Source organism: Trifolium pratense, linkage group LG7, assembly GCF_020283565.1.
Source record: "Trifolium pratense cultivar HEN17-A07 linkage group LG7, ARS_RC_1.1, whole genome shotgun sequence".
Classification (NCBI taxonomy): Eukaryota; Viridiplantae; Streptophyta; class Magnoliopsida; order Fabales; family Fabaceae; genus Trifolium; species Trifolium pratense.
Window position 1 is genome coordinate 48,296,982 of NC_060065.1, and position 13,880 is coordinate 48,310,861.

Here is a 13,880-nt window from a genome sequence, read left to right on the forward strand (position 1 = left end):
GGCACACTAGACTATGGAATTCTCTTTCCAAAGTCAGCAAAGAATACAAAATTGGAGATTGTATGCTACTCAGATGCTGACTGGTGTGGTGACAAAGTGGATAGAAGAAGCACAACAGGTTACTTCTTCAAATTTTTGAAAGCTCCAGTTGCTTGGTGTTCAAGGAAGCAACCGGTAGTAGCTCTCTCTTCCTGTGAAGCAGAGTATATAGCTGGATCTTATGCAGCTTGTCAAGCATTGTGGATGAGGTCAGTGTTGGAAGAATTAAAAATTGATGTGAAGAAACCAATTACATTGCAAATTGACAACCAATCTGCAATCAACTTAGCTAAAAATCCAGTGTTACATGGTAGAAGCAAGCACATAGAGGCTAGGTTTCATTTCTTAAGGGAGCAGGTAAATCAAGGGAGCTTGGAAGTTGTTCATTGTGCTACTGCTTCACAAATTGCTGATGTTATGACCAAGAGCTTGAAGATTGACAGGTTTCTGACTCTGAGAAATGAACTTGGAGTATTTCAACTTAGATCATGACGTATGGATTTGTTTTTAAGGGAGCATGTTGTTTTAATGTGTAAAATCAAATCCTATCCATGTTAGTTAGTTAGTTATAGTTTGTTATAACTAAACTAATAGTTAGTTGGAGAAGTTAGTTAACCACTTCATTATGGTTAAGCTAACTTGTAACACAAGTTAAGAGATTAGTTAGGAGTTAGTTTCAATTTTTGTCTATATAAAGCTATTAGCACATAGCTTATTGTAACTCTCATTCACTCTTATTTTCATTAATAAAATCTCTTATCTTTCTCCCACATTGATTCATCACATTCATCTTCTAGTTTCTTAGTTTTTCTTCTTCAACTGGTTTGTGCACTAACAGTAAGCACCATCCCGCGCTGGTTTTATTATGTCTTTGTGAAACCCTGCGTCCACGTTGCACTTAAGCTAGCCATGGCTCGGCTTCTGCCCACCTAGGAACCTGTTGCTGCTGTTGTACAGGTTGCTGCAAGTCGTGCTTCACTTGCTGAACAAAAAATCATTCCTCCCACAAATGCCTTGCTTTAAATCCTAGGCTTCTTCCTCTTTGCTTATATCGTTCCAACCTGTGTTGTTCCTATTAATGGCACTATGGCCCTATTTGTTTCAAAATTTTCAGCAAAAAAAACTCTATTTTTTTTATAAAAAAAAATCAATTTTTTTATTTGACTTGTGTTTGTTTCAGATTTTTTCCAAAAATCATTTTAATAAAAAAATCATTTTTTTCTTCAAAATGAAAAGCTATTTTCAATAACTTTCTTCAAAATCTATTTTTTTCAAAATCATTTTCTAAAAAAAAAAATTGTGATCGTAAATAAACGGAAAATAGCATTAAATTTTCTTCAAATTCTCTACAAAAAAATATTTAGATTTTTTTAAAAAAAAATTCATTTTTTAAAGCTTAATCAAACAGGCCCTATATCTTTTAGTACTTGAAACGTGTGGCAATTTAGAATTTGAATTTGCTTCATTTATTTATTATTTATTTATTGTTCATTTATAAGAGATAAACATAAGTGGTGTATTAGTGACGTCCACTTTAATAAGTGGATTATACTAATTAATCCCACTAATCTTTTACATATGTCTATCTCTCATCTCGATACACAATAAATAGAGGGTAGATAAATAAAGAATATCGAAACTCGACAATTTAAATGCGGTGCGTAAAATGGTATGTTAAATTGATTTTTTTTTTTTTCACTTTTCTCTGGTTTTTCCTCCTAACTCTACCTCCTTTTTAATTTTTCTCTTGATTATATTTTTATTTTTTTAATGAAAAGAGAGTGAAAATAAGAAATAGGAAGTTAAGAGACTGAAATAGAGAATCTATATATCATATTACGGTCAAGACACTTAAAGTTTTAGAGACGGTTCTGGTGATAATTTCTATAACTAATTATAATATTTATATCACAATTAAAGGGAAAAAAAAAGTTTTTTGATGTTAGAAGAAGCTCCAAGAGTCCTACTAGTTAGGGGTGCTCAAATTCAAACCAATCCAAATAAAAATCGAAAATTGATCTAAAAAAACCGAAAACCACAAAAAACCGAAGTTTTTTGGATGTGTTTGGATGTTCTTTTGTAAAAATCGTTGGATCGGATCGGATTTCGGATTGATTTCTTAAAACCGATCCAAACCGAACCAAACCGCATACATATATTTTAATGTTTATTTATCTTTTTATTAGTATAAATATATATTGCATTAACCTTTTTTTTCATTTTAAATTTTGTTAATACTATATGTTAGTTTAATTTAACCTTTTTTTTTTTTTACTTTTTATATGTTTCGAATATAATTGGTAATTGTCATTCCAAAATATTAATTTTCAATATTTTATATGTTATATTTTACATCAAACTTAATATTTATTTTGTCAAAAATGTCAAACTATTATTTTGTAGCGTTTTTTATAATATTTATATTTATTAAAAAAAATTACAATTTATAATTTGGATATCCAAAAACCGATCCAAATTAAACCGCATAATATTGGATCGGATTGGATCGGATTTTTTTTATTTGTCATCCAAAACCAAACCAAACCGCAAATAAATTTATTTTTGGATCGGATGAGTTTTTACCTCAAAACCGATCCAAACCGAACTGCCAGCACCCCTACTACTAGTTATATAGTGTCAATTTCCCTAAAAAAAGTATCAAGTAATAAATACAAGATTATTACTCAGGATGAAGCAAAATACAACTTGGAAGACAAAATAATTTTTAACTTTTGCTAAGGGTGGGATGGGGAAAGTAAATACAAATGGTCCAAAGCCCAACATGATAGTGGATCAACAAAATAAATAAACTTCTTTGACTCTTTAAATAAACTACTTCCTCTAAGTAGTGTTTTGATTCTCAAATCCAGAAGTGAAAGGTACATTAGTTGAAGGTAGGTAGCCATAGATTCCCTGAAATTTATTGAACTAATGTAAAGATTATAGCCTTGTTAGAATAACTCAGGACATGATAATTGCTTCATTTTACTCGGTATTTTTTTGTTTTTGTTTACAATGGAGCAGCAGTTAATCGAACTATGACCTCGTACATACTACTTAAATCCCTCTCCACTAGGCTAAATTTAATGCCTTATTTTACTCGGTATTTTACACCAACTCCTGTCCATAATTTTTATACTCTACATATAGTTCAAAGTGTTTAAATACTTGGTTCCACTCCATTTTAACCATCCTTCTGGACTCACCATATCACTTATTTAAGACTCCACGAATACTGTTTTTTAATATGTCATCCATAGTCTTACAAGATATGTTTGAGTAGATTTAATAATCGGAAGAATTTCTATTTGAATATATAGAAATTAGTTATAGAAGTTAATTAGAGTTGGTTATTCTATTTGTTACAACTCGATTTCTATAAATAGACCTAATATATACACATCATCATCGTTTTAATCAATAATTCAATACGAATACTATGGAATTTTCATTCATATCAGCTCTCAAACTTATTTCTCTTATTTCACTTATGAATTAGATCTTTATCTCTTCGATTCCAGATCAATGTCCTACCACAGAGTGGTGATGGATCACGGCTTCAGAGTTGGAAGAATCGATGTTGAGCAACATACAATTGAGAGAACCCATAAACTCAATATATGTGGTCAATTCTTAGTTCAGTGTATTGTTCAAATCCACTGAAGCTCCCACTCACGGACCAACAATAACATCACTCATTTATTGAATGTAATTTTATTAGGATATCCTAAACTTTTTAGTTTTTGGATTTTATAAATAACTTGTTAAATAAACTTGTCCCGAATCATGAACTGTGTAACTGATTAAGTTATTCTTCTGTCAAAAGAAATATTTGAAAGTTATTGTAGTTGGTGCAATTGTCTTCATCCCATGATTCCCATTGTTCTCTCTTACGTGCAATATGACCAACAGTGACAAACAAGGTGTCTACTCATTCTATGCTGATGAGTGATGACAGAATCCTAATTAGACAGAATTTTGCTGATATTTCTGGTTTGAGAGCTAATTTTGATAAATCAAGAATTTCTTTTGCCAAAAATAAATTAAAAAGAGTTTGATCTTATGCATGGACGGATCTACAGTCCGGCCAGCCTGGGCTCTTGCTCAGGCTCATGTACAAAAATTTGGTATTTTATGGGTTAGTTTAGTGTAAAATTGATTTTTTTTTGTTCGAAACTGAAATTTTTCAGTGCAAAACTTAGATTTTTCTTAAGAGTCTTATGAATTTAGGAATTACTATAATAAGGTTCTTGCCTTTTCAAGACTAAATATGCTTTTGATAGTGTTGTGGACAAATTGTGCAATAGAAGCTCAAAAATAGAAGGAATATAATATTATATGTAATATGGTGGAAGAATGAACATGATCATCATGAATTCTATTCTTTCTGTCTTCCCTTGTTACCACATATGTGTGTGTGTGTCTCTTCTTCCAAAGAGAATAAATAAGCGATTTCCTTGATAGCTATAGGGTGAATAGAAACTTCCTATGGAAGAAAGAAACTATAATTGATTCCCACAACTTATATGTTACTTAAGGCAAACCTTTGGCCAAGGCTTGGGAATAAGAGGAGTGTCCTCTCTTTAATGAGGTTCTATTCTACTGGCCATTTGCCAAGCTTGGATAAGATATGTCCTTAACTAAGACAAATGACTTGGGGTTGAAGCTCTATGGGTATCTCTATTCCCCACACCATAGGAGAGAATAAATTAACGTAGAGGATTCACAATGGAGTTCCCCAAATTTGAGTACTTAACTGGGTCTCACGTGTACATATCACTTATTTATTATTTTTTAATAATAGTACTTAATAAGTACTTAATCCCTCCAACCCAGCATCTCTTAAAAAATTCTAAATCGGTCCCACTAATAACTCTATATCTCATCAATAACACTACATTTTTATAAGTAGGTCCCACAAAAATATATTATAATGAGGAGAGAGAGGGTACCTATTTGAGAAGCAGTACCTATTAGGTACTCAATGAGTTTTGTTCCAATGGTGGTACTTAATAAGTACCTATATAAGTACCTAATAGGTACTACCATTGGAGATGGTCTTAGGTATCTTGCATAGGCGGCCTCAACGCATGTGCGACGGCATCGGGCCTCAAAATTTTGAGGGCCTCAACTCAAAATTTTGAGGTCCTATAATATTACTTATATATTATCTATAGCTATAAAATATCAAATGTATATTAATAGATTAATTTTTAGGCCCTAAAATAATAGTTATATATTGTTAATGTTCATAAAATATCATATGAGTATCAATAGATTAGTTATCTATACTCTTAAATATAGTTCTAGTCCATTTTAATCTTTGCATAAAATTTAATCTTAGATTAGGATGTTGCTTTTTGACGTTATATACAAAAATAATTATTTTGTATTTCTTGTCCCATTTGATTTAATGCAATTAGTTTAATATTGATAATTTATATGTTTGCAACAATAAGAATGATTTTCTTTTTTATATATTAAAGGGCCACTTTTATATTTTGCACGGAGCCTCCAAAAACTCGGAGACGCGCCTGGCATCTTCTCTCACTCAATGGCTATGAAAGAGTACTTCTTGCCTCATTCAAATTGAGTTGGTAAAATCATTAAGTTTTCAATTAGGTCCAACTCATTTACAAATTGAGTCAATGGAAATGGTGACTTTTGGGTGGCTATCAATTGTAGAAGGTTGGTGTACAGTTACCTGAATGCTCTCTACCCAAAAATGAGAAAAATCATCCTCATGTTACCTATTCCAACAAGGATAAACTACATGCTTCAAATTGGAGGCAAGTTTCATGCAGCTGTTGTTAAGTATAGCCCTGAAGGTAAACTTCTGCAGATATTGGAGGACAGTGAGGGAAAAGTTGTTAAAGCAGTGAGTGAAGTGGAGGAGAAGGAAGTGTTATGATGCCTTTCATTGCAGTTTTCCATTTGGCATGAAGCATAAATATTAGATTCTCCTGGTGTAGCACACTCTCAAGATCAGTTATTTGAATTCTCTATAGAAGAAATCACTATTTGATTTTTTACCTCTTCCCTCTATTTGATTACAATGTCATAAAAAGTAGAGACCATGAAAGTAACACAATGAACTATATTTCCTTCACCAAACTACAATATTATTTCAATGAACAATGTGTAGATATTTTAATCTTAAATGTTTACACACACAGAGAAACTACCACAAGTATACAGTTTATTATATTTTCTTGTTTCAAGTTCCAACTAGAAAGAGATGAAGCAAAAATTATCAAAATACTACTGATAGCTATATGTTTGAATCCTTTAGCAAAAATTATCAAAATACTACTAATAGCTATAAATAACAAATACTGAGTAAAAAACTCCTAAACTTCAGCCACTACTTTATTTGCTAATAAGTAGCTGGAAAAATAAAACAAACTCTCCTAAAGACTTGGTCAACAAATGCAGCTAGCAGTAACAACTGCTGATACACACATTCAACAAAATCAAATCTAATATAATGTTACTTATTGATCTAATAATAGAAATCAAACTTGTACATGGTGAAACTTTTTTTTTTGAACAAGTACATGGTGAAACATTAGTTTACTTGTACATAATAGAAGAAGCATTTCATTCTACCTCTAAATAGATTTTATTTTATTTTTTACAAAAACTCACTTCCTCAATAATTATAGTATGTATGGAATTGCTTTGGAATTATCCAAATCACATAAAAAAAAATGCATATTATGGAGTGAAATTGCTTCAATGGTTGAGTTTCTTCTAACTCCCACTAACTTGTGTATCTTCCTCTAATTCTAACCCACCTTAATACTACTATGTTCCAAAAAAATGTTACAATGTTGCTTGTTTTCCTAAAATGTCTCCCCCAATAATAATTGAAAGTCTCTAATATGTGTCTTACAATCTTTACTCACAAATCATGATGATTCAAAATCAAAGACACACGCTACAAATGACTCACCTACCTTCTACCTTTCATATTTGAGATCATGCAATCCACAAACCCTTTTTTTTTTTTTCTGTGTTTAGCATTGTAACATTCATAAACCCTTCTACTCAAGCATTGAGATTGTCTATCTTTAGTTATGACATACATGGCTCCGGCTCGAGGACTCGCCATTGTGATCCTGTTATTAGCTCTGTACTGTGGATTAGACCCCTTCAAGCACAGCCCTATCCGAGGCTTACCTGATTTTGAGGTGCACAAAGTTAACTTGCCATCATGGTCTGAGGTTCCTACAGACTGTGACAAAGACAACTTGTTGCAGAAATCGGAGATCCTGTTTGAGAACCAAGTACAGGGCCCAGAGAGCATTGTCTTCGATCATCATGGTCGTGGTCCTTACACTGGTGTTGCTGATGGAAGAATTTTATTTTGGAATGGACTGTCTTGGATTGATTTCGCCTACACCTCACCCAACAGGTCACACTTGTCTTCTCTCCTCATATTTCTCAACTTAGATGCCAAGTACAACATAATTGTGTGATTGTGTTTTCTTTCTGCATTACTAGAATACAGTCAATAGTTCTCAAATTAATAAGCTATAGACATAGTCTAATAGTGTAAGCTTAGTAGAGGATATCTGTGGCTAAAAGCTACTATAGTACTTAGCCCTAGTCTATGAAGCACGGACACCGACACGTCGACACTGGTAATAATTTAAGAAAATGACATAATTCATTGTAATTAAAGTGTCGGTGTCATGTCGGTTATCGGACACCGACACGTATCCGACACCGCGACACGCCTAATCCGAGGAGTGTCTGATCATGGCCCCAGTTCTATTCCTAACTCTGTGTTGACATTATAAATGAAAAATGAAACAGTTGGAAGATGAAATGTAATTCTGATGATAGCACTGTTGTATTTGGGAAATGTCTGAAGGTCGAAAACTGCTTCATTCAAACTTTTTACCTCGTACTAGTAAAGATCCCGTGCTCTTGCACAGATCTGCGAACAAAATTACGGAAAGTATATGTGTGAAATTCTGCTACATCTCTCATTAGAGGAAGACTTTTCTTAAGATGGATAGGTATTTTGTGGCTAATATTTCTTGCACCTTATTTCTGAACACAGGTCAGAAATATGCAATCCAAAGGAATCTGCAACACCATTTAGTTATGTTGAGACTGAGCACATCTGTGGAAGGCCTTTGGGACTAAGATTTGACAAGAAAACAGGTGATTTATACATTGCAGATGCATATTTTGGGCTGATGAAGGTAGGGCCTCAAGGTGGTTTAGCAACATCTCTTGCAACTGAGGTAGAAGGAGCGCCAATCAGATTTACTAATGATGTCGACTTTGATACAGAAGGGAACGTTTACTTCACTGATAGCAGTACTAAATATCAGAGAAGGTTGTTGGTAATCTTTTACATGTTGATACTGCACATTTTAAATGTTATAAATAACAACAAAAAAGTTGGGATTCGGCAAAAGCTACACTTTAGAGCTTCAACATAATCAAAGGCGTTACCATAATTGTGTTAAACTCACTGATTCAAAAAAAAAAAAAAAAAACTTAAATGATCTTCTTTACTCTTCTTGGCTGGTTTTGTTGGTGCTGACTTCTGATGTCATACTACATGCAGGAACTTCATTCATCTTACATTTTCTGGTGAAAATACTGGAAGGGTTTTGAAATACAGTCCTGCCACCAAGGAAACCACTGTTCTTGTAAGGAACATTCATTTTCCAAATGGGATTACCTTAAGCAAGGATGGTTCCTTCTTTCTATTTGCAGAAGGGCTAATTGGAAGGTGAGTTCATAATCACATAACCTCTTTTTCGTTTAATAACTATATACCTAATGATGCAAACAAGTTCCTATACTCATATCCCTTTTTTCTATAGGCTACACAAGTATTGGTTAAAAGGAGATAAAGCTGGAACTTCAGAAATCTTTGCAATCCTACCTGGTTTTCCTGATAATGTGAGAGTCAATGAAAATGGTGACTTTTGGGTGGCTATCAATTGTAGAAGGTTTATGTACAGTTACCTGAATGCTCTCTACCCAAAAATGAGAAAAATCATCCTCATGCTACCTATTCCAACAAGGATAAACTACATGCTTCAAATTGGAGGCAAGTTTCATGCAGCTATTGTTAAGTATAGCCCTGAAGGTAAACTTCTGCAGATATTGGAGGACAGTGAGGGAAAAGTTGTTAAAGCAGTGAGTGAAGTGGAGGAGAAGGATGGTAAACTTTGGATAGGAAGTGTTATGATGCCTTTCATTGCAGTTTACCATTTGACATGAAGCATAAATATTAGATTCTACTGGTAGCATTCACTCAAGATCAGCTATAGAAGAAATCACTATTTGATTTTTTACCTCTTCCCTCTATTTGATTACAATGTCATAAAAAGTAGAGACCATGAAAGTAACACAATGAACTATATTTCCTTCACCAAACTACAATATCATTTCAATGAACAGTGTGTAAATATTTTAATCTTAAAAGTTTACACACGCACACACATAGAAACCGTCACAAGTATACAGTTCATTATATTTCCTTGCTTCAAGTTCCAACTAGAAAGAGATGAAGCCAAAATTATCAAAATACTACTAAAAGATATATGTTTGAATCCTCTAAAACAATAGTACAAGTGAATCATTTGAAAGTAATGTAGATACAAACTAGTGCAGTTTTAAGCTTGTGCAAGATTCTACGGATGTACAAAAAGATGATGAAAAATTGATGTGTAAAATTCGGTCAAGTGTCATTAGTGGAAGACTTCTCTTAGAATTGATACATAGAAGATAGATAGATATATGGACTTTCTCTTAAAAGGAGAAAAAGATAATGTAAATGAAGAACGGGTGAACAACACAAAAGAAATAATTTCATAACCCGGGATGTTGTATTACAACAAAGAATCATTTTGTAATTGTATTTCCACTTCTGCAAAATCACTTATTGAATCGGCACATGCCTATCAGAAAGGTTTAATGGCTGGTTACAGTTCAGAAAACCTTTCAATCCAACCAACACAACCCATCTATGACATTGGAGTAGTTGTAATTGAATCTCTAAAAATACATATATGTACTAGATTGTATAATAATAAGACTAGAGAAGCTTTTGCTCACTTGTCTCGGACTGAAAATCCTCGTGAAGGGGAAAACAAAAAATAGTAAAACAAAAATGTGGGAAAATCACACCCATAGTAGCTGGCTAATATCTCCAGCAAGATCTACACATTTGACTTTTTCAGATCTTTGAGATTTCCATCGATCTGTGCATCTGCATCAAAGCATGTGCTAGCAGTGCGTAAATTGCCATAATGAAGGAAATAAAGCTAAAAACTGAGCATAATTAATAACAACTAGGCAAATAGTAAGCGAGATGAGTTTTCGTGCACAAACACAATGATAGCTTGTTAATTGTTCATTACCTTGGTTTAAGGAATTTTGATAGCCAAAAAAACAATGTGAGCTTTTTCATTGACAAGAGGCGAATCTAGAATGGTTTCTAAATGTTCCAAGCATCCAGCATGCTGTTTCCAGCAGTTTCCCTGCAAGAAACATTCATTTAATCAGTTATAAACTACAACAGAAATTAAAAATAAATAAATCACCAAACCTTGGATAAACAACTGTTTTGTGCAAATTAGCATGTAAAAAGAAGATATAAATAACTTGCTAAAAGAATCATTCGATTTGATATGATGTACATTTCAATATTATAAGGATGAGGGCAAGTAATTGAGCTGACAAGTTTATTGCTTAAGAAGAAAGATATGAACCATTTAGTCAAAAAAAAAAAGATATGAACCAATATTATCAGTCACACACACAAGACATGGAAATGAGCATATGGTTCATCCTAGTTGGAGAGATTCAATAGCTATGATAGCTAATTTGATCTATCATTCAATTCCAAAGTTACCATATGGTTGATTTATATTTAATCCAAAGTATACACAACGGCAGAATTAGAAATAACTGATATACAGTCTCAATTTTCAGGTGAAATGCTGAACCTTCTATGAAGTAAAAGGTCTCATCAAAAGACAGTTCAAGAAATTCGAATAGCATTACTACTTCTTCCACCCCCCTAAGTGTTTTTAACCTTTTCTTGTTTGAAGTCACAACAACAATACTACAGAGCTTTCAACTTTTCATAAAACTTACAATTCACCTTTCTTAAACTTCACCGGATGCACGTGCACGTGGTAACTAATAACAAGCTAAATTAGATACTACTTAAACCGTGTGTTAGGAAACACGGTGGAATGTCTTTCAACGTGTCCGGTGGATGCAAGCTTACATTTGTAGCTTTGGACCAAACTCACATTGGTACCGTGGAACCTACGAAACCAAAAACAGGCTAAACTCAATGTCAATATCATAGTAGCCCATTTTGATTCTGCTAAACTCACCGTTAACCCAAACATACACTAACAACTAAATATTGACCTGTTATTGAAGACACTACTTTCTACCTATTATTACTCCATAGTTCTTACACTTCATTACTTTTACTGCCTCCAAAGAAGCCAAGGTCATATGAACACACTACAACTCTTCCATTCACAAGGTAAGCTTTAACACTACAAAAACCTAATTTTAAGTCTTAGCTTTAACTTACTTTTCCTACTAAATATCATAAAATAAAGAAGGATCATGCTAACAATTGCCCTAAAAGTTAAGTAGCAACGCACCTCTCCTATGCTTGACAACAACTTTAGCAGTTTGACCCATCTTCGAAACGGGTTTAACCTGCTCCACAACCTCCTCCTTCTCCTCCTCCATCGGAAACAAAACCCCATCAATCCCCTGCACAGATATCCTCCCATCGGTATAGATATCCGGGTCAAACAAATAACCCGAAACATCACCATTTCCAAATTTAACAGACCCATCAGCCTCCTCAGCCACCACCTTATGTGGCAACCGCAATGTATCATACCGAACCTTCCCAAATCTTCTAACAGCATTATACATACTCTCTTCAGTTTGATACTCAGGGATAATGTGGTAATACATTATCTCTTCAGGTGAACCCGGTTCACTTAACTGCTCCGTTGTTAACTTCGCCATAGCTTCATCATTTGGAGCCAAAACCGTTAACACATAACCTTCTGAAACTAAACGGCTCATTTCAGTTGCTAACGACGTTAGGTTAACGAGAATATCAGCCATTTCGTTGTAACCACCGTAATGAAGTAATGTTTTGATGAAATCCTTTACTTGTGCCTCGCCGTTGAAGTGGTGGTGTGGACCGCCTGGACCCGGTGCCGGCGCCGGAGCTAACGATGGTCCCGGTGACATAGCGTCGTAGAACGGAAGTTCCGGCGGTGAACCTGGTTTTTCCGGCGGAGGAGATTTTTTTAATCGGTGGTTTCTAATGTCGACATCCGGTGCTCCCTCCGGTTTCACGGCGGTGATTGAACGGAGACTACGGCGTTTGTTGAAATCGTCTTCAACTGAACGTGGTATAAGAAGACGCTGGATCCCGTGAATGACACCATCGGGTCGGGTCAGAATATTCGGGTGGGTTACTTTGGCTTGATTGACAGTCCATTCTCCGGTGGTGATATTTGTTTCGAGATGAAGGTGGTGGTCGGAGAGAGTTTTGTGTTGGTGTTGATGTCGGGTTGACCCGGATTCGATTCGGGTTGGAATGACGTGGAACAAGAGGAGAGTTTGAAGGGAATGGATATTACCCGGTTCGAGAAGAAATTGTTTGAAATCGGAGTCAAGATTACGTTCAAGAGCTTCATTGTTTGGTGCGAAGATTGTGATGTTGTGGTTTGCGACGGTGTTTTCTAGTGTTTGTAATAGCATGGCTTTTTCAATGAGTTCAGCGAGTTCAGTGTAATGTGAGTCAAGAAGTGCTACTAGGACTGAGTTGGAGTTGATTTGACTCGTTGGTAAAGAAGAAGAAGAAGAAGAAGAAGAGAGAATTGTGAGAAAGGAGAGGAGAAGAACGGTGGAGATGCTGCAATCCATGGTGGATTGGAAGAGAGAGAATGTGGTTGAATTATGGAATCAACAGAACACTTACTTGTTAGTTGTTGAAGCATAGAGACAGAAAAAAAATAATTGGTTTGGTTGCTACTCTGTGATGTTTTGTGTTTAATGCTGGTTTTCTTCATGTGACGTATGTTGGCTTTTGTTTTTGCTGGTTTGGTGGGTTAACTTACAACAATAGTAATGGATATTAAATGCTAACTAATATCTTGAGTAAAAAAAAAATTAAGTTTAAACTGTTTTGTGCTTATGAAGAAGGATTTGTTGAAAGAGATCAACCCCTTAAAGGGATTTTAGGTACGAATTAGTCTTTACAGTACCGCGTAGAGGGTGCATTTAGTTTTAAAAAATGTATATACTTCTCTGTCGTCTTAGTTCAGTTGGTCCACATATCATTTTATATGTAGGAGACAGAGTTCGAATTTCAGACACCCCACTTATTATTTTAAGTGTGTAATTTCAATCTACTAAACTACTTTATCAAAAAAAAAATTATATACTTCTCCAATTCAAATACATTAATTATTATGTAATAATCTTAAAAAAATTAAGGTGAAATTTACTAATAAAATATCACAGAAGAATTAGTATACTAATGCTCCCTCCGATTTGAGATCGGAGTAGTAGTGTGTTTTTTTTTACCACCAGTTTAATTTGGTTTGGGGGTCAGTTCTGATATCAAGTGATTCCAGCTCTCTCCCGGTCGCAGTTGCGGTGATCGAATTGTGGTCATTCCTACCAAATTTAGCGTCAATCACCATGAACCAACTAACGATTGGTGGAGTAGTAGTGTGTTTTTAGGTTGTACCAAAAAAAAAAAAAGTAATGTGTTTTTAGCTACGCCAAACATAAGATATCTGTTATGG

At 34.3% G+C, this 13,880-nt stretch overlaps 2 protein-coding genes across 2 annotated transcripts; one reads left to right on the forward strand and one right to left on the reverse strand.

Moving 5' to 3' along the window:
* The first annotated feature begins 7,069 nt into the window (after positions 1 to 7,069).
* Positions 7,070 to 9,468, forward strand: LOC123899078 (protein STRICTOSIDINE SYNTHASE-LIKE 3-like). The gene is made up of 4 exons (XM_045950133.1): positions 7,070 to 7,456; positions 8,111 to 8,392; positions 8,627 to 8,794; positions 8,889 to 9,468. The coding sequence occupies exons 1-4, from the start codon at positions 7,119 to 7,121 to the stop codon at positions 9,289 to 9,291; spliced, it is 1,191 nt and encodes a 396-aa protein (XP_045806089.1). The 5' UTR covers positions 7,070 to 7,118; the 3' UTR covers positions 9,292 to 9,468.
* Positions 9,469 to 9,859: 391 nt separating this feature from the next.
* LOC123899077 (fasciclin-like arabinogalactan protein 15) lies at positions 9,860 to 13,180 on the reverse strand. Its single transcript, XM_045950131.1, has 3 exons — positions 11,703 to 13,180; positions 10,434 to 10,553; positions 9,860 to 10,282 (listed from the first exon to the last, which is right to left on the reverse strand). Exons 1-2 carry the CDS (start codon positions 12,991 to 12,993, stop codon positions 10,480 to 10,482), a joined length of 1,365 nt encoding a protein of 454 aa, XP_045806087.1. The 5' UTR covers positions 12,994 to 13,180; the 3' UTR covers positions 9,860 to 10,282; positions 10,434 to 10,479.
* Positions 13,181 to 13,880: the final 700 nt, after the last annotated feature.